Source organism: Protopterus annectens, chromosome 3.part1, assembly GCF_019279795.1.
Source record: "Protopterus annectens isolate FY-2018-M chromosome 3.part1, PAN1.0, whole genome shotgun sequence".
Taxonomy (NCBI): domain Eukaryota; kingdom Metazoa; phylum Chordata; order Ceratodontiformes; family Protopteridae; genus Protopterus; species Protopterus annectens.
Window position 1 is genome coordinate 374,829,805 of NC_056732.1, and position 23,757 is coordinate 374,853,561.

Below are 23,757 nucleotides of genomic sequence, written 5' to 3' on the forward strand. Positions count from 1 at the left end.
ACAGATGTTCGCAGAATGTCCAGATTTTTGGCTCATATTTTAGTTTGTTCCTCATAAAATCTGTTTTTCTGACAAATTACTGGAATGATCTGAGGATTGAAATCACAAAATAATGACATACATTTGAGTTTCAGACTTTAAATCCTTCAGAAAATATATGTTAAAGCAAATCCTGTTACTCTACCAACTGTCTAAGCTTATAAGAGTAATATTTAAAATATGCACCTATTTTTGGGCCGTTGTCCCCTCATTTTGTCATTCTTTGTCCAGATTTCTTGCACTGAGAGGTTGAAAGGTATGGACTTCCTTCCCAAATCATTTCCACTTTAATTTCCCTCCTTCCATTCCAAAATCCACTTCCTGTAACTTCTCTATACCTAGACTCCTCTGTCCTTAACTGCACTCATCTCCAATCTATATATTACCTGAGAACTCCTCTGTACTTCTGTCCCTATTTATTTACTGCACTGCATTACAGCTACTCTTCTTATTGTGCATACCACTATGCAACTGTATATGAATGGGACTGTTTTTTAAAAAGTGATCTACAGTGAATTATCTTCTTTCAGCTGTTCCCGTTAGGGGTCACCACAGCAGATCATCTGTTTCCATTTCTTCCTGTCCCCTGCATCTTGCTCTGTCACACCGACCACCTGCATGTCTTCTCTTAGCACATCCATAAACCTTATCTTAGGCCTTCCTCTTTTCCTGTTACCTGGTAGCTTCATCCTTAGCATCTTTTTCCCAATATACTCAGCATCCCTCCTCAGCACATGTCCAAACCAACGTAATCTTGCCTCTCTGACTTTGTCTCCAAACCTTCCAACCTGGGCTGACTCTCTAATATACTTATTCCTAATCCTGTCCATCCTCGTCACACCCAGTGCAAATCTTAATATCTTCAACTCTGCCACGTCAAGCTCTGACTCCTCCCTTTTGTCAATGCCACTGTTTCCAACCCATATAACATAGCTGGTCTCACTACCCTCTTGTAGACCTTCCCTTTCACTCTGGTACTCATCTGTCACAAATCACTCCTGACACTTTTCTCCACCCACTTCATCCTGCCTGTACTCTCTTCTTCACCTCTCTTCCACACTCACCATTACTCTGAACTACGGATCCCAAGTATTTAAACTTGTCCACCTTCGCCACCTCTGCTCCTTGCATCCTCACCATTCCTCTATCCTCCCTCTCATTCACACACATATATTCTGTCTTAGTCCAGATGACCTTCATTCCTCTTTTCTCTAGAGCATATCTCCATCTCTCCAGGGTCATCTCCACCTGTTCCCTACTCTCACTACAAATCACAATGTCATCTGTAAACATCATAGTCCACGGGGTCTCCTGTCAGATCTCCTTTGTCAACCTGTCCATCACCATTGCAATAAGAAAGGGCTCAGAGCTGATCCTTGATGTAATCCCATCTCCACCTTAAACGCATCCTACACTCCCACCGCAGACCTCACTGCTGTCACACTACTCTCGTACATATCCTGTACCACTCTTACATACTTCTCTGACACTCCCAACTTCTCATACAATACCACAACTCCTCTCTAGGCACCCTGTCATATGCTTTCTCTAAGTCTGCAAAAACACAATGCAACTCCTTCTGACCTTCTCTGTACTTCTCCATTAACACTCTCAGAGCAAACATCACATCTGTAGTGCTCTTTCCCGACATGAAACCATACTGCTGATCACTAATAATCATGTCCCTTCTTAACCTAGTTTCCACTACTCTTTCCCATAACTTCATGCTGTGACTGATCAGTTTAATCCCTCTGTAGTTACTACAGTTCTGCACATCACCCTTATTCTTAAAAATCGGTACCAAAACACTTTTTCTCCATTCCTCAGGCATCCTCTCACTTTCTAAAATTTCATTAAACAATCTGGTTAAAAACTCCACTGCCATTTCACCTAAACACCTCCATGGTTCCACAGGTATGTCATCTGGACCAACAGCCTTGCCATTCTTCATCCTTTTTATAACTGTCCTTACATCCTCCTTGCTAATCCATTGCACTTCATGATTCACTATCCACACATCATCCAACCTTCTCTCCCTCTCATTCTCTTCATCCATCAACCCCTCAAAGTACTCTTTCCATCTGCTCAACACACTCTCCTAGCTTGTAAGTACATTTCCCTCATTATCCTTTATCACCCTTACCTGCTGCACATCTTTACTAGCTCGGTCCCTCTGTCTAGCCAATCGGTACAGGTCTTTTTCTCCCTCCTTAGTGTCCAACCTTTCATACAACTCTTCATATGCCTTATCCTTAGCCTTCTCCACCTCTCTCTTTGCCATGCACCTCATCTCCTTATACTCCTCTCTACTTTCTTCATCTCTGACAATCCCACTTCTTTGCCAACCTCTTTCTCTGTATATTCTCCTGTACTTCCTCATTCCACCACCATGTCTTCTTGTCGTCCTTCCTCTGTCCAGATGTCATACCAAGCACCTTTCTAGCCGTTTCTCTTATTAGCTCTGCTGTAGTTACCCATCTATTTGGTAACTCTTCACTGCCACCCAGTGCCTGTCTTAACTCTGCTTTGTATATATAATTGTTATTGATTACCAATGCAATTTATTGCAACTCTGTAAGATAAACTCTGACTTTGCTACAGTTTGCTCATAACCTGACTTTCTATTATTATGTTATTATACTAGGAGAATTATTGTAATTTTTTTTTCTCTTTTGTATACTTTGTCTTTTTTCATATTGATGTATGGATCTTTTCTCCCTGGGCATCCACTGAAAATGGGTTTACTTTGCTGACCCAATCAGACTATCCTGGTAAACAAATGATAATAGCAAATAAGTAACTTACTGCATTTAGCTTCCTTTACTGTATATATGTTTGCATCTTTTTGTCATTTACCAGGCTGACCCTGAAATTGGTCCATTAGGTAAGAGCTCCATCCCAGTAAGCAGATTACAGATACATAAATAAACATGCGTTATTTATAAAATTATGACTTTTAGGGCAACCACTGGGTACCTTCTAGCAGACTATCTGTAACTTTCTGTTTCTACCGCTCTTAAGTATAGTCCTCCTGGCACTACTGCCCCTAGGAGCTGGAACTGACTTGGTCATAGGTGGATTAGGGAAGGATTGAGGAAATGCAAAGTGAGGCCTCTAGCAGTATAGGATATGCTGTTGTGTGGAATGCCTTAAACAAACATAGATGCTGATGTCACACACATCACCACACGTAGCATCATTCAGGACCACCCCTACCCACTAATTCCAAACTTTTAATAACACTCTGGCTTTTGATCGCTGTATGCCACCATCCCCAGAGGTGTAACAAATTGCACACAGAAGTCCCTCCCCTCCCTCCTAGAGTGGGCACCTTAATATTTTAAAAGTTATAGTGATGAAGTCTGTTATCTCGTAATATAACAATGTATGCAACAATCAGCAAGCATCAGCTTATGCTATCACACAAATTAGAAAACCTGCAAAAACATTTACTGCAGGAGGTAGTTGTATTTCTTTCTAGCATGAAACATATCCAAAACAAAAGTCAACAAACTCATAACATGCCAAATCAGTTAGCCAAGATACCGGTAAGAAGCATCTAAAGCCACTCCTGTTTAGTTATTTATATATTTTTTTCACATAACAAAGCTCATCCAAGTACAGACCTCGACTTTTTATTTTCATTTCCTTAATAATTCGCTCATCTTTGCTGAGGCTAAAAGCATCCTGCCAGGCAGATCTCTAGACATACATATGTTCAGAAACTTTCCAAATAAAAAAACAACTCCACCACTAAACAATGCCAGACACATCTACCAGTATAAATTCAAATTGTTCCCTTAAAAACAAGTAGAAAAAAATCAGTCTTGCCTTTTCTGCAGACAAAGTAATTTGCTTCTCATAGATATCCAGATTTTTGTTCATCAGCTTAAGAGCCGATTCTCGATCAATTATTGCATGAGTATCAGGATTTAGTATAGAACTGTGCTCATATACAGCTGCAGTATAGTACTGTTTGCCATGAATGAAGACAAATGTGGTTCCACAGAACAAGAGGAAGACAGACATCAAATGCCTTCTTGTCATCATGTTGGAGTCTTGTTACATCTAAAGAAGAAAAAGAAAAACAAAAAAGCATAAAAATAAACATTTGAGATTTCACTACAACATGGTAAGAGTACTGCCTTGAGGAACTTATCCAAGTAACTAATTAGGAAAGGCCACTCACATTTTTTGAAAGTGAACTGTTTAACAACCATTTCATTACAAGGACTTTTAGATAACTTGCCTCCTGCAAAAGTAGGTGTCTGGTGTTTTTGGTTTTTTTTTTTTGGGGTGGTTTTGAGCATTTTGGCTCAATCTTTTGACTTTCAAGCATGTGTGAATTTCATCATATATATATATAATAGGGATAGTCATATTGCTGTATTTGTTATTGCTGATGCCATTGAATATTGTTTGTATAGTGCCATTGGTACAGTGTATTAATCTGCCTTCATATATTATTATTCTCCTTATATCACATCAGTATGTAAGAAAAACACTGAAAAACGGAGAAGGTAAAGCCATATAATTTGTTTGCCCAGCTTTTCAGCAGAATGCATGCAAATTCAGATATTTTTTCAAAGCAGAACGCATCTTTTGGACTTTTGCACTGAGTAACTGTTTTCAGCAATAAGTATTCAGACCACCAGATAAAGAGTTGCCATTATAATCAAGAACAGACCTCAAAGCTGGATATACAAAAGATAAATACTATCTTGCTCTGCATTAAAGTAGGAGTTCAGAAATGGTGATAAAGCTCACAGGATGTGAAAGAAAGCTTAATATCTGCAAAGGCAGTACTCCCTCTTCTTTCTCAGGCCATATTTTAATCACAGAAATAATAAATCTGGAACAGACAAACCAACTGTCCCAAAGGCTGGTACTAAAAATGAATTTTGTGACAACAGCTGGAACCCATTAATAGAGAGTTAGCACAAAAGAAATTCCAAAGCCTTACCCCTTTCAATAAGAATTATATAGTGGAGAGACTTAAACAGATGTTCAGATTTTCAGATATTCATTCATGCTTCTTTCTAATCTGCGGTGGTGGTGCTGCGGTAGCGTTGTCGCCTCACAGTAAGACGCTGTCCGGTTCGATTCTCAGCTAGAGCGTCTTCTGCATGGAGACATGCGTCAATGGGCGTACCTTCGTTGAAGGTTGTGCATCAGGGCTGGTAACTCGGCACGTAAAAATCAACTACCAATCATTAGTGGACCAGAGTTCCACTCTGGCGACCCCTAACCGGGAAAAAGTCGAAAGACACAACATTCATGCTTCTTTCTGCAGGCATACTTGGACTTCTATTACCTAAAGTAGGCAGACAGACTCTGAAAGAGACTTACTGCAGAACTGCTGCACCATCATACACTCTGAAGGAGAAACCAAAGACTGTGATATTGCATCTCATAGGTTCATCGGTGTGTACTAGGCTAATGGCCCTGGAGCCTTTATAAGCCTAGCCCATAGGATTACCCTGGCATCATGCCACCCGACCTTAGTTCCCAGTGCCTCTGTCAAGTAAACCCACTGGAGTGATCCCCGGGGTGAATTTTCTATTTCCCATTCACTCATCAAGATTTCTCTTGAAGAGGGCCAGTGACATGCTCCGCTTGACATGTATGGGAAGTCTATTCCATAGCATGGGCAGTCCCTGGGTTATGAATCTGCCCCCCCAGCTTGTTCTGTTGATTGTGGTGATGAGGTTGAGGTCTCTGGAGCATGTAGTGTGGAGGGACTGGGATTTCTTTAGATTTCTGACAGAGCTGGGTCAAACATGGCTTTGGAAGTCAAGCAGAGATTACCTCTAATTAGGTGATATGAGACGGAGAATAGTTGGAATTTTTTGAGTCTGTCCATATAGAACAAGTGTTTAAGACCTAGGATCCTCTTTGTGAAGTACTTTTGTGGCCTCTCCAGTTGTTGCAGGTGTCTAGTGAGGTACATGCCAAATGGGGCATTGTACTCGCTGATTGGCCTAATGAGGGAAGAGTAGAGGGAGATCATGACCTCTTTCTTCCTGGATGCAAAACCCTTAGTAATGAGATGTGCCACATAGAAGGACTTTCTGACCACAGTGGCAATGTGATGGTCAAATGATAGGTTGCTGTCAACCTGTGTTACCAGCTCTCTTATGATGCCTTCTGTGTTCAGTGGACTACCATTGATGTGGTAATTCATGCAAACCGGGTTTTTCCCAAAGGGGATGACAACACATTTTTTGGCACTGAGCTTAAGGCCATGGTTCTGACACCAGTCTTTGGTCTCAGTGAGGCCTTTCTGCAGGATGTCAACATCACTTGGGGAGTTAATTATGGCTCCCAACCTGCTATAGTCTGTGAACTTTGTCAGCCAGAGTCCATTTGTGTTGGTCTGGACTTCAGAGAAGCAGATATCAAACAGGAGAGGACCCAGGACCAAACCCTGTTGGACTCCACTCGTGACTGGTCAGCAGTCTGACTTGGAGTCAGCTACTTTCACACTGTGGATTCTATCTGTGAGCCAGTTTGCAACCCATCTAGTGATATAGGGGTTGATGCCTAGCTTAATGAGTTTTTCAATGATTCCTAAGTGGGGAACGGTATCAAAGGCCTTGGCCAGATCAAGGTAGGATGTATGAACCACCTTGCCTTAACCCACAGCTCTGGTGACTGGCTCAAAGAAGTCAACCAGGTTGAGCAGGCATGATCTACCCTTCATAAAACCAAACTGTGTGGGATCCAGAGTTTGGAGATTCCCTATATCCTTGTTAATTAGGTCCATGATGATGCATTTCATAGCTTTGTATATCAGACTTGTCAGGCTAATGGGGCGATAGTTTCCAGGGTCTGTAGTCGCTCCTCCTTTGTGGAGAGGGATGACTGTAGCAGTGCACAAATTGGTAGGGACAAAGCCTGAGGTGAGGCTGTGACTGAACAGGGCACAAAGGTGAGGTGCCAGTTCACTCTGTAGTTCATGCAAAACACAGCCAGGGATATTGTCAGGTCCCATAGAAGCTGTATTCTTGGCCTTGGACAGTGCTGTTTTAACCTGCGCAGCAGTAATACTGGGTGCCTGGCAATCTACTGGTATTGTGATTGGTCCTTTTGGGGGGAGGAGTAAAGTTGGCACTGAATCTGTCAGCCAGTATATTGGCAATATCTGTTGGCTCGGTATAGGAGGTGCCATTGTGCAACAGCTCCGAGCAAATCTAGGTATTGCCGTGGAGATTCTTTACATAAGTATAGAATGTCTTGTGGTTGCCTTTACTTTCTGCTGCAATTCTTTTTTCATAGCTAGCTTTACAGGATTTGATGAGGGATCTCAACTTTTTGTTGAGGATGATAAGGGAGATTTTCCAGTCTTGGGACTTCACCTTATTTCACATCAGTTTCCTCCTTGTGTTGTAAAGTTTGTTTATGGCAGGGGGCCACCAGATTGGCTTCCTTTTTTTGGAGGAGAGCGTCTTGGTTCTATTGGGTATGGCGAGACCTAGATAGCCCACAAAGGCACATAATGATGGATAGTGAAGTGTGCCAGAAGGTATTTGGTCAAGTCTACCTCTAAATGAATTTGACTTTTGCATACAGAGGAGCCAGTATGGATGCACAAGAAATTGTCTTCAGTTTTTTGGGGGATTTTGATTTCCCTGAGACAGTGAATGAACAATTATTTTACAATGTTCATCAAGGTCCAAAAGATTCTTAAACAAGGAGACTCAAAAGAGTTATGGACACCAACAGAAATTTTTGTTTGGACTGACAAGTCTTATGCTGCATGCCTAAATACTCTACCTAGAACTGATGTAATGGATTTTTCTAACTTTTTACTGCTGTGCAGCAAATTCACTGTTCACAGAGCCCAAAATTGTAGCTAACTGTTTTTAACTATGTTATTGAATCACTAAGGTCTACGATTTCTCAGAGTGATTCTATAAATATGTCTTCTAACATTTTTCAGTTTTTCAGATGACATAAAATCCCAATAATTTCCTTTCTTGACAAATGACTATTCATTTACAACATTTTGGTAAATGTTAGTCTTTCTTTGTAAGAAAAGTTCTGCGTTACACTCTCCATTAATTAAAGTAACTAAAGTAAATAACTGCAGAACCCTAGAAGACTATGGAAAAATTAAAAATCATAGCTCAACCAATTTAGATATAATAAGCCATTTCAATGTTACCCTTGCTGCAGGAATATGAACTGTAACATACTTCAAAATTGATTTTCAAATATAAGATAAGTAAATCTGAGATACAGTGGGCAGGATTCACGAAGGCTTGCACGGAGTCTAAGAGTAGTGTAAGACTCCATGCAGCCCTCGCGATCCAGAAACAGCCCGAAATTCCATGTAAGAGACCAGCTAAAACGTCTCTTACACAGACTGGGCATGGATATGCTAATCACCTCACTTGCAGCCAAAAGGCATGCAAATGAGGTAGATTAGCGATCCACGAAGCTCAAACTAGCCCGTGTAAGAGTCGTGTTAGCTGCAGAAATGTACTCAGTTGACAACTGAATACTTTTCTACAAATAACACAATGGAGCCATGTCAGCTCCAAATAAAGGGTGCATATGTGTCAGGCAGCATGCCAATGGCCAAATATGTGGCCATTGGCAAGGTACCCCGATGCAAATATGAAAAATAAATATGTTTAAACGCAGTGCAGCCCCGCGCAAACGAGCTGAGCTATATAAAACATAAAAATGAAGGTTATAAACCCACAAATTTGGGTTTTATGCAATACATGGATTTACAATGCAGGGACCAGCAGACCAAAAACAACATGGCCACCGTTTAGTGGTTGCTAAGGGGGGAAGCTGAGTCTAAGACATGTAACTAAGCATTAGTAGGCAATCTGATGTAAATGAGTGTTAGGATACTGAATCCCACAGTCACATAGCAAATGTGCACATTCCGAGTAGTGTAAGAGTTACATAAGGGGGAGGAACAGAGTAGGAGATAGGTGACATCACAGGGGGGAATGGCAGAAAGAAATGCAGTTCATTGGAGGTCAGTGTTACGTGACAGATGTCAGACACATATCATGGAAAGAGGAGTGCCACAAGATAAGCATGGTAAAGTCAAGAAATGGAAGGTGGACACTGTTGCCAACACCAAAGTTTCTTGCTGGGTGCATGCACTAGGCAAGTATGAGGCACGAGTAGGGCAGTGTGCGTGTAAGGCAGAATGAGCATGTGGGAGCCTGTTGGCAGACTTGTAAGACTGTTTGCGCTGGTGTGCGCGTGTTTTAACCCAAATAAGTAGATTCTAAACCGTGTAAGCGTGTGTGCACGCATGTAAGCCACTGTGAGTGTGTTTCCACTGGTATGCGCGTTGCTACCCCCTGAGGAAACAGAAAGGAAAAAGGAAGCAACAGAATTAGTAGGAAGCTAGCAGGGAATACTGCTGGAGCTAGCAGGTGAAAACAATTAGAAGCAGGCAATTACACAGGCAGAATAGTAGCCCAGCCCAGCACTTAAAACTCTGCAAACAGCAGTGCAGGATGTTTCTCTCAAGAGACACTGCAAGACAGGAGTAAGCTATTAGAAGTGAAAACTGAAAAAGCTTAACTCAGAGCAGAAATCCTAGGGGCTGCCATAGCTGTCATAAGGAGACATAGGCGACTTGCTGATGGTGGTGACAATGCAAATGGTGCCAGACAACCCACAGTGAGGAGACGGAGAAGAGTCTACAGGCCCAGGGTCACCTACCACGGGTTACATGAGCTGGAGATAGTGGAGCGCTATGGAGTGGACAGAGACCTCCTGCAGCAAATTGTCGAGCTGTGCAGGCCACGCCTCACACACAGAACCAACAGAGGGGAACCCATCCCAGTGGAAATCAAGGTATGTGTTGGCCTAAGAATACTAGCAACAGGTACCTTCCAGAGACCAACAGGTGATATGATGGGGATATCACAGGCATCAGCCTCCAGGGTATTGCACCAGTTCCTGGATGCCATGTCAGCACATGTTGGTGATCATGTATATTTCCCCAATGACCGTGAGGTATTGGCCAGCAATATGCGTCTCTTCCAGCAAATAGCGGAATACCCTGAGGTAGTGGGTGCAAGAGACTGCACGCACATACGCATCAAAGCACCAGCCGGTGAGCGGGGTAGGGCCTACATTAACCGCAAGGGCTTCCCTCCATCAACTGCCAGGTCATGTGTGATGCCCAGGGCATAATAATGAATGTGTGTGCTGGCTGCCCTGGGAGCTACCATGATTCCCATATCTGGCATTTGACGCAGCTGTACCAGACATTTGCCAATGGGGACATCCCACATGGACACTTAGTGGGGGATGCAGGTTATGCACTGGAGTCATGGCTGATGACACCCATCAGAAACGGACACACACCTGAACAGGAACGCCATAATGAGGCACACGCACAAAGACGTAATGTAATAGAGCGTGTGTTTGGGCTGCTCAAGTCATGGTTCCGGTGTCTGGACACATCTGGTGGAGCCTTGCAGTACTCATCAACTACATGTACCCAAATTGTCATGGTATGTGCTATGCTACATAACATGATCCTGTAAAAACAGCTGCAGCAGGACCAGCATAGGGCTGGGCCAAACAGCCCCCCACCATTGCCAAGGTCATCACAGGCAGAGCGTGACTCGGAGGAGGAACAACCTGAGCCTGCCCCAGTAGGCAGAAGGAGGCGTGCCCAGTATGCCCTGGCCTTGGCAAAGAGGCAACGCATAGCACATACACTGGCTCAGTAGGAACCCTGGGAATGATACACCTCTCTGACTCACTCATATAATAACAGGGATGCCTAAAATGACATAACCTGCTCTCAAACATGTACAGGGAGTGTAGTATGTGCATCCGACAGAGGCAGCCCTGCAGCACCACCTGAGGCATGATTGCCATGTGTTAAGCAATGTAACACCATGTAGTATATGCAAACTTGATGACCCTGACTAACATCCTACCCTCACCAAGCATGATGCCACAATATGAAGATGAGATGATCAATTGCAATAATTGGCTGAAGTATTGCTGTTAGTCAAAGGGGATCCAATGTGTGCCAGCCTGGGATGACATGCTGAGCATGACATGATGCTCCACCTGCTAGGGGTGGCGTGCACCTATCAGTCTTGGCCTTATGGATACTGGCAAAGGCTGTTGTTACCCCCAGCATGCCTTGAATAGGTAAGGCTCAAAACACAAACCCACCTCCATAGGTATCACAAGGGATAAGAACATAGATGTAATGCTACCCAATGCCAGAGGTCTAAACAGCAAGATGCATGCAGTCTAAATTCTCCCAGTATGGGAAATGTTGATATCTGTCCTGTAACAGAAAACTGGGTCTAGGCTCACAACAGCACCCTAACACTACCAGGTTACACCTCATACTGTGCTGTACAGCCTCAAAACATGGAACAAGCTACAAAAGGAGGGTGACTAGCAATAATTGTCAAGGATAACCACACCCCCATGCTGGTACCACAACAAGAAGCAGCATGGATTAGCCATGATCAAGTAACAGTGGCTAAAACTGCCTCCCAGTTTATAGCCTGCTACAGACTACTGTCCTAACACCAGGAACTGCACTTGGCCTATGTTGGAATACATGAATATATCAAGCCCTCCAAACCACATTATATTGGGTGACTGAAAATACCCAAACATAGACTGGGAGCATTATTCTAGCTCCAACACCCTAGGACAAAGGTTCCTAGAATCCATAAACCAAAATGCTCAGGAACAACGTACCACTCCCACAAGAGGGGTAAGCATACTGGATGTGATAATCAGCAACATGGGTACTGGATGGCAAGATGAGAAGTGTATCCCTCACTGGTAAGATCAGATCATAGAGTAATCACACCAGATATACACATCCTGACCACAGTCCCTGGCCAGAAAAAGTACAGTTTTGTACCTACCATAAATGTAGATGTTTGAGTGCTCATACAGCTGCAGTCATTACAGATGGGTTATCCTGCCATCAGGTGGGTCCTCGGTCAGCCGAATTCCAAAGTCTAGGTCCGGCGTTGGTTGTCATCGCTTCTTCCCTGACGTCAGTGCGGCAGGGGTATAAAAGAGGCAGCCGACGCCATTTTCTTCAGTTTTTCTTGCCCCAGATGTCAGGTGCCCCCAGAAGGAAGGCAAAACATAATGTTATGCAAACATGCAATATAGATAGATCCAAAAACAGCAGTTGCAAGCAAATACACCATAAAAGAATACCCCAAATAGGTTGTATGATAAAGGTGTTTGTCATAAGGCCTGTCCTAAGAGGGGACAGAGGGGGGGGGGTAACCTGGACTGCAGCTGTATGAGCACTCGAACATCTACATTTATGGTAGGTACAAAACTGTACTATGTTCATCGTGCATACAGCTGCAGTCATTACAGATGGGAAGAATCCCAAAGCTAAGTAAGGGTGGTAGGCACTAGGTGGAACTAGGAGGAGCGAGGATGCCCTGCAGGACTGCTGTGGCAAAGCCCGCTCTAGATTTTGAGTATAGTGGAAGGTGGTAGTGCTTGGAGAAAGTGTGCACTGAACTCCCAAGTAGCTGCTTCCAAAATGTCCTTGGTAGGGACCCCCCTGAGGAAAGCTGCAGAGGTAGCTGTGGCCCTGGTGGAGTGGGATCTGATGTGTGCAGGCACAGATTTTCCATGAAATGAATAACAAAAGCGAATGCAGTGGGCTATCCATTTTGAAATTGTCTGTTTGGAAATAGCCTTTCCTTGAGCACCTGTAGCATAGGACACAGAGTTGCTCAGATTTCCTGAATGGCTTTGTTCTGTCCAAGTAATAATGAAGTTGTCTGTGAATGTCCAAGGAATGTAGTAGTCTCTCCCCTTTGTTCTCTGGATTTGGATAAAAGATAGGTAAGTGGATAGTCTGACTCAAAGCTACACTGGATACTACCTTTGGCATGAAGGTAGGGTTGGTTCGTAAGGAAACTCTGTCCTGATGGAAAATGATGAATGGTTGCACAGCCATGAGGGCCTGCAGTTCCGAAACCCTGCATGCTGATGTGATAGCCAGAAGGAAGGCTGTTTTCCCTGACAAGTATTGTAGCTCTGTTGAAGAGGCCGGCTCAAAGGGAGGCAGGGTCAGCTTTTCCAATACAAAGTTGAGGTCCCAAGCTGGAACTGGTGGTTTCCTTGGGGGTTTTATATTTTTTGCCCCTCTGTGGAACTGCCTTAATAGAGGATGTGAGAATAAAGGAGGGTCTGTGTTGTATTGTGCAGAAATGGCTGAAGCGTGGATCTTGATGGAGGAGAAGGAAAGGCCACTGTTTAACATCTCAGCTAGGTACTGTAAAATGTGAGGTATATTTATTACCCAAGGATTCTGGCCCTTTGCTTGATTCCAGGAACAAAATCGTTTCCATTTGGTGGAGTAGGCTTTTCTAGTAGAAGGTCTTCTGGCCTCCAAGATGACATCCTGCACCTCCTTGGAGAGGAGAGTCTGTTGGGAAATTAAGGTATTCTCCATGCAGCTAGATTTAGGGTTTTGAGCTGGCTGTGAAGGGTTTTGTAGTTGTGCTGGGACAACAGAAGAGGGACTAGAGGTAGGATCCATGGTGGGGAGTGTGTCAGGCTCTTTAGGAGCGGATACCAGTGTTGTTGTGGCCAGTCTGGAGCAATGAGAATAATTTGTGGCCTCTCTGCTCTGGCTTTTAATAGACCTTTGGTCAGTAGAGGAAGAGGCGGGAAGGCATAGACTGTCAATGTTGTCCAACTGAAAGAGAGTGCGTCCACTTTCCAGGCCTGTGGATGATAGGTCCTTGAACAAACTTTTTTCAACTGGTAATTTCTGTGGGTAGCAAATAGATCCATGTCTGGCTGTCCCCATGCCTGAGTTATTTTTGAGAAAACTTGAGGATGCAACTTCCATTCGTGTGGATCTGTTATATTTCTGCTTAGGTTGTCTGCCAGTGTGTTTTCCTTCCCTGGCAGGAATTGTGCCTGTAGTTGAATTTGCAATTCCAGTGCTGTGTTCCATAGGGTCATGGCTTGCCTGCACAGGGGGTATGAATGAGTTCCCCCCTGTTTGTTTATGTACCACATGACTGTGGTGTTGTCTGTCCTTATCAATAGCTGGCCTAGAAGCAGTAGGCCTTTGAAGGTCATAAGAGCATTTTGCACGGCTAGCATCTCCTTTTGGTTGATGTGTAGGTGCTTCTCTTTTTGGGACCATTTTCCCTGAATGCACTGATCTGCCATGTGTGCTCCCCAGGCGTAGTCTGAGGCGTCCATTGTGATGATTTGAGTTACTTGAGGTGCACAGAAAGGGAGACCTGTGTTTCTTTGGCATGCTTGAGCCCACCACATAAATTCCTTTTGAAGGTATGGAATGAGTGGTATAATTGTTTCCAAGCTGTGGCTGTGTTGATTGTAGTTTCCTCATATGCAGCTTTGCACATGGGATTAGTAGGATGCAAGATGCCATGAATCCCAGAGCCTGCAGGACTTTCCTTGCAGTTAGTCTGGTGAAAGTTGCCATTTTGCTGAAGTATTGAGACAGTTGCCCTTGTTTGTCTGGCGTGAGGTAGGCCATCTGGGTGGTTGTATTTAAGCTGGCACCCAGGAAAATTATCTGTTGAGAAGGTATTAGTTTTGATTTCTTTTTGTTCACTGTGTATCCCAGGAAGTTTAACAGTTTTATTACAAATGCCAGATGCTGCAATAGAATGCCCTTGCTGTCCGCTTGGATCAGGCAGTCGTCCAGATATGGGTAGATTTGTATTCCTTGTAGTCTGCAGAAGGCAATTACTGATGCCAGACATTTCGTAAACACTCTGGGTGCAGTAGATAAGCCAAAGGGCAATGCAGAGAATTGGTAATGGGTTGAACCTGCAAGAAATCTGAGGTATCTTCTGCAATCTTGTCTGATAGGGACATGCAGGTATGCCTCCTTGAGGTCCAATGTTACCAGCCAAGACTCCTTGCCCAGCATGGGAAGAAGCTGCTGTAATGTGAGCATCTTGAATTTTGGCACCTGTAGGTATGTGTTTAGGATGGATAGGTCTAAGATAGGTATCCAATCTTTGTCTTTCCTTGGTACCAGGAATAGTCTGGAATAAAAACCTTGACCTTGTTCTTTTGCAGGTACCTCTTGAATCGCTTTCATATCCATGAGAGCGGAAATTTGTCTTTGTGCCTCTGCCCTTTGATTTTGTGGCAGGTTTGGCATGCCTCTCATTTTTGGAAGGGTGTGAAGGTGGAACCTGTAGCCTCTGTCTATAATGTCCAGAATCCATTTGTCTTTTGTAACAATATGCCAGTTTTTTGAAAATAATGAAAAGACCAATGGTTAGACCACAGCTGAAGATAAAAATGGTATAATCCACGTCAGGAAATAAATCACTTGCAGCTTCACAGTAGTGCCCTTTATAAAACCAAAAGTTGTAACTGAGATGTAGTAGTCAAGGTAGGAAACGGTTCACTTGTAGTTTCACACCACTTTATTAAACAAGAGTAAGCCATGATCTAAGTCAGCTGATCGCTTCTTCAGACTCATAAAAACAGTTAAAACATTGGTATTTAAAATATGGTTCAACCAATGAAAACACATATAGAACTATGACATAGACTAATTAAAATTGCATACATCAGTACATTAATTTGCCTTATATTCTGCATAAGATGAAATAAAATATTCATATAACAGACACATTTTATGTAATAATCCATATTACTTAATGTTTTAGTGGTCTGGATTTTAAAAAGGTTTCAAGGAAACAGCATTGTTCAATCCAGGAGACCTATCTGCCTGAAGTAGTAAAATCCATCTTTGTTCGGCTTCCTCTACCTTATTCCTTATATCACCTCCTCTTACTTTTATTTATTATTTCTAAAACCATGAATTTAAAAATATGTTTCCTATCTTCTTCTTCCACATGTTTTGCTAAAGCACTTGTGTCTTTTTTATTTCTTATATCTCTAAGGTGTTCAAGGATACGTTCCTTTAGACACCTATTGGTTTTGCCTATATAAAAGGCATGACAGACAGTGCAGAAGCTGAAATAAACCACATTTTGTGTTCTGCAGTCAGCATAAAAATCTATATCAATTATAAATCCTAGTGTAGGATGTTTATATGTAGATTTATTATATAAATAGTCACATGCTGTACAATTTCTGCAAGGAAAAGTCCCCTGCCTATCAGATAGGATCATTCTTTCATTGTTTCTGGATTTGTAACATAGTTGCCTTTTTAAGGACCTCTTATTTCTAAAAGAAAAGCTGGGTCTATCTTCTAACAATTCTCTCAAGTCAGGATCCGACAATAAAACATTCCAATTCTTCTCAAAAATATTACAGAACCTTCTGATGTCACTTGAATAAGTTATAGGGAATCTAACTTTAAAATCATGACCTTCCTTGCTTTTAACATCTTCTATAGTATTTGAGAAGAGCGGTTTACATCTCCCATCCCTATTTTCAATGGTATATTTAGAGCTTTCATTTATGTCTTTCTTACTATAACCTCTGTTTAAGAAGTCTTTCTAATATAGTCATTGTCTTCACAAAGCCTTCATCTGTATTATTTAAGCGTGTTATTCTCATATATTGTCCTTTCACTACATTTTTGTGTACAAATGTTGGATGCATACTAGTCTTATGTAAGATACTATTTCTCCATGTAGATTTTCTATACATCCCTGTTGTAAGTCTGCCTAACGCTGTCTTCTTAACCAAAACATCTAGGAACTCAATAGAGTCCCTGGAATGTTGACTAGTGAATCTTAAAAATTCAGTGGTGCTATGTAAGTACTCCACCATCTCTTGCAACTCTTCACTAGTACCATCCCATAACAGGAAGACGTCATCTACAAAACGTATATACCATACAATTTTGCCAGCATATTTATTGCTAGCACTTAATACATGATCTTTTTCCCATGCAGCCAATGCTAAGTTGGCGTAGCTGTTAGCACAAGCCGTGCCCATTGCTACACCAACTTTCTGCAGATAAAACTGTCATTGAATATAAAGACATTATTTTCTAGGACAATATCAAGCAACTCACATATTAAATTAATCTTAATGCTTTGAAAAACTTGTTTCAAGGTCAGAATATCACGTATTTTCTCAATACCCCATTTATTCGGTATCACTGTGAACAGTGAAGTGACATCCATTGTCACAAACATATAATTTCGATTAATATTCCTGGTCTTATTATATAACAGTCGCAGAAATGCCTTTGTATCCCTTAGTATAGTCTCACATGATTTTAGGACTATTTGTAAATTTTGTTCAATATAAATTGAGATGGCTTCTGTGGCCCATCCTTTACTGGATACAATAGGTCTCATAGGGGCTGTGTGATGTCTTTGTGAATTTTAGGTAGACCATAAATAATGGGTATAGTTGGATGTTCTATCTGAAAGTAGTCAAACAATTCCTCTGATACATAATTAGTAATCAATAAGTCAAAAATATATACAGATATCCTGTCAATTACACCTTGTACTTGTCTCTCATTTAGTTCAACATAAGTATCTGTATCATTCAAAAGTTCCATCATTTTCTTGTAATAAAAAACCTTATCCATTACTACTACACTGCCCCCTTGTCAGCAGGCCTAATTTCAATGCTGTGAGAATCCTTTAGTTCTGACAGTGCTTCAGTTTCTGATTTACTCTAGGTGGAAGATTTTTAGCATGCATCTCTCTAATTTCATGTTCACACACATTAGTGAAAGTTTCAACTGTGGGATGTATCTTGGGTACAAAGGCACTAGGTTGTTTAAACATATTATCAAATACATTTCTTTTAAACATGGTTTTAAGTGTTAGGTTACGAGAAAATAACTTCAGCTCTTTTAATAAATCAGTTAATACTGTTTTCTGTGCTGGAATAAAGTTCAGGCCTCTATTTAACAACGAGGCTTGTGCATCAGTTAAAGAAAAGCTAGATATATTAATTACCAAGTTTTTTGTTGGTTCTTGCTCCTGGTGTTCATATATGCAGGAGTCACTCGTTCTCTCTGCTGTAATCGCGTTCTCCCTCTTTGATTCCTACTGCTCGACCTGTCCCTTATTGGCAGCGCCTTCTTTAACACAAATGGAAGGATTGCCACTGTCTTGCTCTGTAAGATCCTTGAGGTTGTCCTCTACCCCTTGGGCATCTGTAACTGCCCCTTTGAGGTCTGTCCGTGGCTGGAGAGGACCAATTTTTTGAAGGCCAGTTTCTGCTGAAGCGTGGAGGTTGTGCCTGTAGGAAATCTTTCACTGTCTGCATAGATTACGCTTTTTCCTCCATTTTCTTTAGTACCTCCTCAGCTTTAACACCAAACAATACATCTTTTTGAAGTGGTGCATCTAATAACTTTGCTTTGACATGATCTGGTAAGGTTTGCTCTTTGAGCCAAGCATGTCTACGTATAACAGACCCCGTGACAGCAGCTCTACATGAGGCCTCTAAAGCATCAAAACAACACTGCAAGGTATGTTTACCCACTTGCTCTGCACCATGCAACAAATCCTACAACTCTTTCAAATCTGGTTGTTCTGTTTGTGTCATTTTGCTTTTCAACTGAGATAACAAAAACTGTTGGTACTTTAACATATGGAATTGACAGTTTAATGCCCTCATGGTTAAAGTGGCAGATGTATACACCTTTTCCCCCCACCTTTCTAATGCTCTGGAATCTCTCTCTGAAGGTAAAGGGTTTTTAGCAGTAGAGGCCTTTATTCCCTTGGGACCCTGTGAAATAGTTTCTGGGTCAGCAGTATGGCTTTTATAAAGGAACTGGTGAGAATCAGGGACCCGGTAATACCTGTCTGGTTTAACAGGGGCTGGAGGTAAAGAATCTGGATTAAGGCTGGCTTCTGCGTACACATCATCCAAAATATCTAAAACAGGAGGGATAGCCAGAGGCCTATGCTGGGGGAGCAGTAGAAATTCCCTGAGCCTTTTCTTGGAATCTGAGTAATCTTGGCCTTCCCAGTGAAAGTGTTCCCTCAATGTATGCAGGTTTTCCCCAAAAGAGTGGTCCTCGGGGGGGGGGGACCGAGGGAATAGACTTCTCAGCATCAGAGTCTTCGAAAGGGGAATAGGCATAATCCTGGTCCTCAGAATGTTCTAAGGTAATAGAAGCCTGGTCTGAGGAAGGATAGTCTTCCTCCAATCTGGGTCTTTTGTCAGAGGGGGGTTGAGAACCCCTGATGAAAGTTATCAAATCCTCAGCCATTTTAAGCATCTGCTTTTTAGGCATGGGGCCTTGAGAGGAGGTCTGAGGACCCTGTTTTTTAGTTTTCATGGCTGCTTTAGATTTAGTGAAGGATTTAATAGAGAAAGTGGAAGGCCTGAAGACGCCTTCAGAAATGGCAGGCCTGACTAAATTTTGAGTTTCCCTGCCAAGAGTGGCGTCGGTATCTGCAGTAGGAATGGAGACCGAGGAGCCTGCGACCTCGGGTACTGAAGTCACCGGTAAAATAGTTTCATCAGTATTCAGGGGCTGCGTAGGCGCCTCGCTGAGAACCGGAGAACCGGTAGTCGGCCTAAGCGTGGTCTCAGTACTCGGTGCGGACCTCGGATGTTGGTCCTTATCTTTGCGTCTTTTGCTTAAAACTGGTGTCGGTGTATCCGACGACATGATATAATTAAATTTTTTGCCAAAATAATGAAGGGCGAACTCCGCCCGGCACTTAATAGTGAGCTTGTTGAACCTAGCACAAAAACGGCAGGCTGAGATGTCGTGGTCTGGGCCTAAGCAAGGTATACAGAAAGAGTGGAAATCCTTATGCGGTATTTGCTTCCCACAAGAAATGCAATTATTAACTTTGTCTGACATTGGTCTGAGGCAAGAAAAGTTTCCCCAACGGGTACTTAGCTTTAAAGAAGACTTTGGCTGAAATACTTTCATAAATCTCAGGAGCTGGCTGACCGGCACTTGCGAACTGCTTCTGCTTCGGGCACCGTGCGGCAAGAAAGACTGAAGAAAATGGCGTCGGCTGCCTCTTTTATACCCCTGCCGCATTGACGTCAGGGAAGAAATGACGACAACCGACACCAGACCTAGACTTTGGAATTCGGCCGACCGAGGACCCGCCTGACGGCAGGATAACCCATCTGTAATGACTGCAGCTGTATGCACGATGAACATCCACAGTGAAAAACATGTGTAAAGCAAATGTTGCACTCCTCCAAACTGATGTGGAATCCATTAAAGGCCCTGTGCAGGTGCAAAATATGGGCCACACCTCAGAACCTGTTATACAGGCATTCCATGAACACTGCCAGGAATGCATGGATTATGCAATCCCAAATAAAACCAAGACACAATGCCATACACGCAGGCATCTGGCATGGTGGACCCCAGCCATTACCAAACCATGCAAGAGAATGAGGAAGCTACTACATGATAGAGCAAACCTAAAAAGGGAAGTAATCTCTGATCAGTAGTATGGCAATAAAATATTTCCACTCATACAATCCACTAAGGCCAGCTACAACAAGTTGAATCTGTGAATCTTGAGGCAATGTTACACCTGCCCCATGTACACAGACAACCCTCACCTCGCCCCAAGAAATACAAATATATGTGAGAGATGCAACCATTTATCCAAACCGGAGGCTGAGCTCTCTCAACTCAGTACTGTCAAAAGTAGTCAGGAGGGGAAGGTAACCACACACACCACAAACCCAGTCTCACATAGACCTATCACAACTGCAAACCAAAGACATAAACACAGAAAACATTCCCGGAGGCTCTAATTACAAACACACCACATCAACAGAGGCCTCCAAAGCAGACACCCAAGCAACCACTACCTCCAAACATAGCACATGCAACACATAGTACACAAAGCTGGTGTGCCAAACAGTCACAGGCCAGAAGGAGAAACAACATGCCTGATACAGTTGTAATAGGTGACTCCATAGTCAGACACCCTGCTGTCCCGCTCACCAGACTGAACAAGGGAAAGGGTACAGTAAGCTGCCTGTAGGCTGCTACAATACGCCACATAACACAAGTACGCAGGTCACCCCAAAGCAAGTAGAAATATGATGCAGTCATTGTCCATGCTGATGTGAATGACCTGAAATGTACCTCCCCGGACTACATGAAAAGAGACATAGATGAGCTCTCCAATTATGTAGTCCAGGCCGGTATGACACTGACCTTGTGCAGCATCCTACCCTCACCAAGAATGATGCCACAGTACAAACACAGAATGATCAACTTTAACAAGTGGCACAATTACTGGTGTCATTCCAAGGGGATCCAATGTCTGTCTGCTTGGGATGTCATGCTTGACAAGCCATGCTGCTGTGCCAGGGATGGCTTGCACCTGTTACCCCTGGGCGTCAGGATATTGGCTAAGGCTCTTGCCACCTCCATAGAGCCTTTTGTAGGCAAGGCTGAAAAGACTAACCCACCTCCCTAGAAAACATAAGTGGAAAGAAACATAAGGGTAATGCTGCCCAATGCCAGACGTCTAAACTTTAACATGCATGCTCCCCGAGGCCCTCCCCAGTATGGAGAACATCGATGTCCGTGCAGTGACAGAAACCTGCAGCAAGGCTCCTGACAGCACACCAGCACTACTAGGTTATTCCTCATATCATGCGTTATGGCCCCAAAACCTGGACCAAACCATAAAAGGAGGGGGGTATCCATATTCAGCAAAGATACCCACACGTCCAGGTAACTGACAATGCACGAAGCATTGGAGACCACCCATGTGCAACTAACCATAGGTAAAACTGCTGTACAGTCTGTAGCATGCTACAGACCACACTCTCACACACAGGAACCCCACTCAGCCTTCCTGAAGACACTGGACAGTATGAATGTCTCACCAAATACCAAACAAGGTACTCACAAATTACCACATAGGTGGTAATCCATAATGTATGGAAGGAGTAATCAGGGACCTAGGGACACAAGTGGACAGTAACCTGTCATGTGACACTCACATTGCCAACGTGGCTAGGAAGACCGTCTATATTGGCCACCTTATCATGAAAGGATTCACATCTACGTCAACAGAGGTCATTGTGCCCCTATACTGTTCTCTTATCAGGCCCATAATTTAGTGCAATGCCTCATTTGGGATGTACCTTACCTGACACCTGCAGCAGTTAGAAAGACCTCAAATGTACCTCACCAAGAGGATAAAGGATCTCAAATATATGTCATATGCTGCCTGGCTGTAGACACCCCAGCTGTATGCAGTCACATACTGCCTACGCAGAGGCGTTGTATGCCTGTTGTACAAGGCCATGTCCAACACAGGATTAATGGACATGCTCCACTCCAGAAAACCCAAATCCATCAGAGTTGTGAGAGTGAGAGATGTCAACCTCAACACATAATGAAATAGGATGTGCTGGAGGGACAGATACATAACCCAGAGGCTCCCTACACCCTGGAATGGAATCCCACTCCATGTTAGGCAGAGCCCCTCACTGACTCTCTTCAACAGGAATCTTGCCAAATGGATGGGTGATCGTAGATGTACACTGGGGGTCTTCACTGTGTCATGTCCAGACAGAGGCACAGTAAAGTAAATCCTAAATGGCCATAATATTCACATAGCAAGGGGTGGCGAAAGCCACACACACTCTGGCTAGGCTTATAAATGCCCTAGGGCAGATAGTCTAGTATGAACCTATGAACCTATGAAGATACAAATTGTACAGGACACTAAGGATAATCACAAGGCTTTCTTAACTGATGGTAGGAACCTTGTTGGGAATTCAGAGATATACTCTGAATCACTCAAATATTACAAACAATATACCAAACACACACACATATTGCCAACATCCAACCTGACAGGTGCAGTGCAACCCCCCCCTCCCAAAATGCCAAATATCTATCCCAGCAGAGTGCTGGCCCCCTGACATTGCAGATACCGAGGTAACAGCCAGCATCTACAAAGCAAAACACACAGCATCAATGGTACGAGATGGTGTCCTGGGCTGAGTCCAACATGGACTCCAAGAAGAATGGAATGCCAAATAACACTACTGCTCAATGTCAGCCTTACCACAGGTTATGTACCCAAAGAGCAGTGTACAACAACAGTGGTCCTTTTCCACAAAGGTGTTGCCTGAATGGATACTGCAAACTACCACCCCAGAATCCTGAAAAGCTTGGTCTGCAAAGCTATGGAAAGGATCAGCATGTACCTCAGACACAAAGATATTGGGGACCTACTGACACTGGACCCTACCCAGTGTGGCTTTCATAAGTGCAGATCCTGCCCCTTAAACATGTTTGACTCATTTGAAACAGTCATTAAGGTCATTGATGAGGGGAATGTGGTCCACACTGCCTAGCTGGACCTTGCAAAAGGCTTCCATACAATACCCCACGTATTCATTATAGATAAGCTCAACAGCTTAAATATAAACTCCTATGTCAGTAGAGGGGTTGCAAACCAGACCAAGGACAGAACTGACATGGTCAGAAATGCTGCAGCCATGTCAGACTACAAACCAGATACAACTGGCATCCTACAAGGCTCGGTCCTGGGACCTCCCTTGTTTGGTATATATGTCCCATAGGTACAGACCAACATGGAAGGACTGTGTCTGAACAAGTTTGCAGAGGACTACAAACTGGCCACCATATCTGACCCTCCAGCTGACACAAGCATCCCACAAAAGGGCCACATAGAAACAGACAACTGGTGTGTGCAATTACATGTGTGAGAGAACTGACCATTTTGGCAACCAGTACAACACACCAGCTGCTGCATATTCCAATCTCTAAACAGAGATGATGTC

The 23,757-nt window shown here is 43.1% G+C and overlaps 1 protein-coding gene across 3 annotated transcripts in view; it reads right to left on the bottom strand.

The window, feature by feature from the left end:
- LOC122798133 (biotinidase-like) overlaps positions 1-23,757 on the bottom strand; it is a 363,716-nt gene that overhangs the window by 208,728 nt on the left and 131,231 nt on the right. For 2 of the 3 annotated variants that reach the window (XM_044066842.1, XM_044066840.1), the window contains exon 2: positions 3,871-4,107. In XM_044066842.1, coding sequence (XP_043922777.1) covers positions 3,871-4,089 — 219 coding nt within the window. In that variant the 5' untranslated portion in view covers positions 4,090-4,107. The remainder of the gene's footprint in view (positions 1-3,870; positions 4,108-23,757) is intronic. The other variant, XM_044066843.1, reaches the window with a different exon arrangement.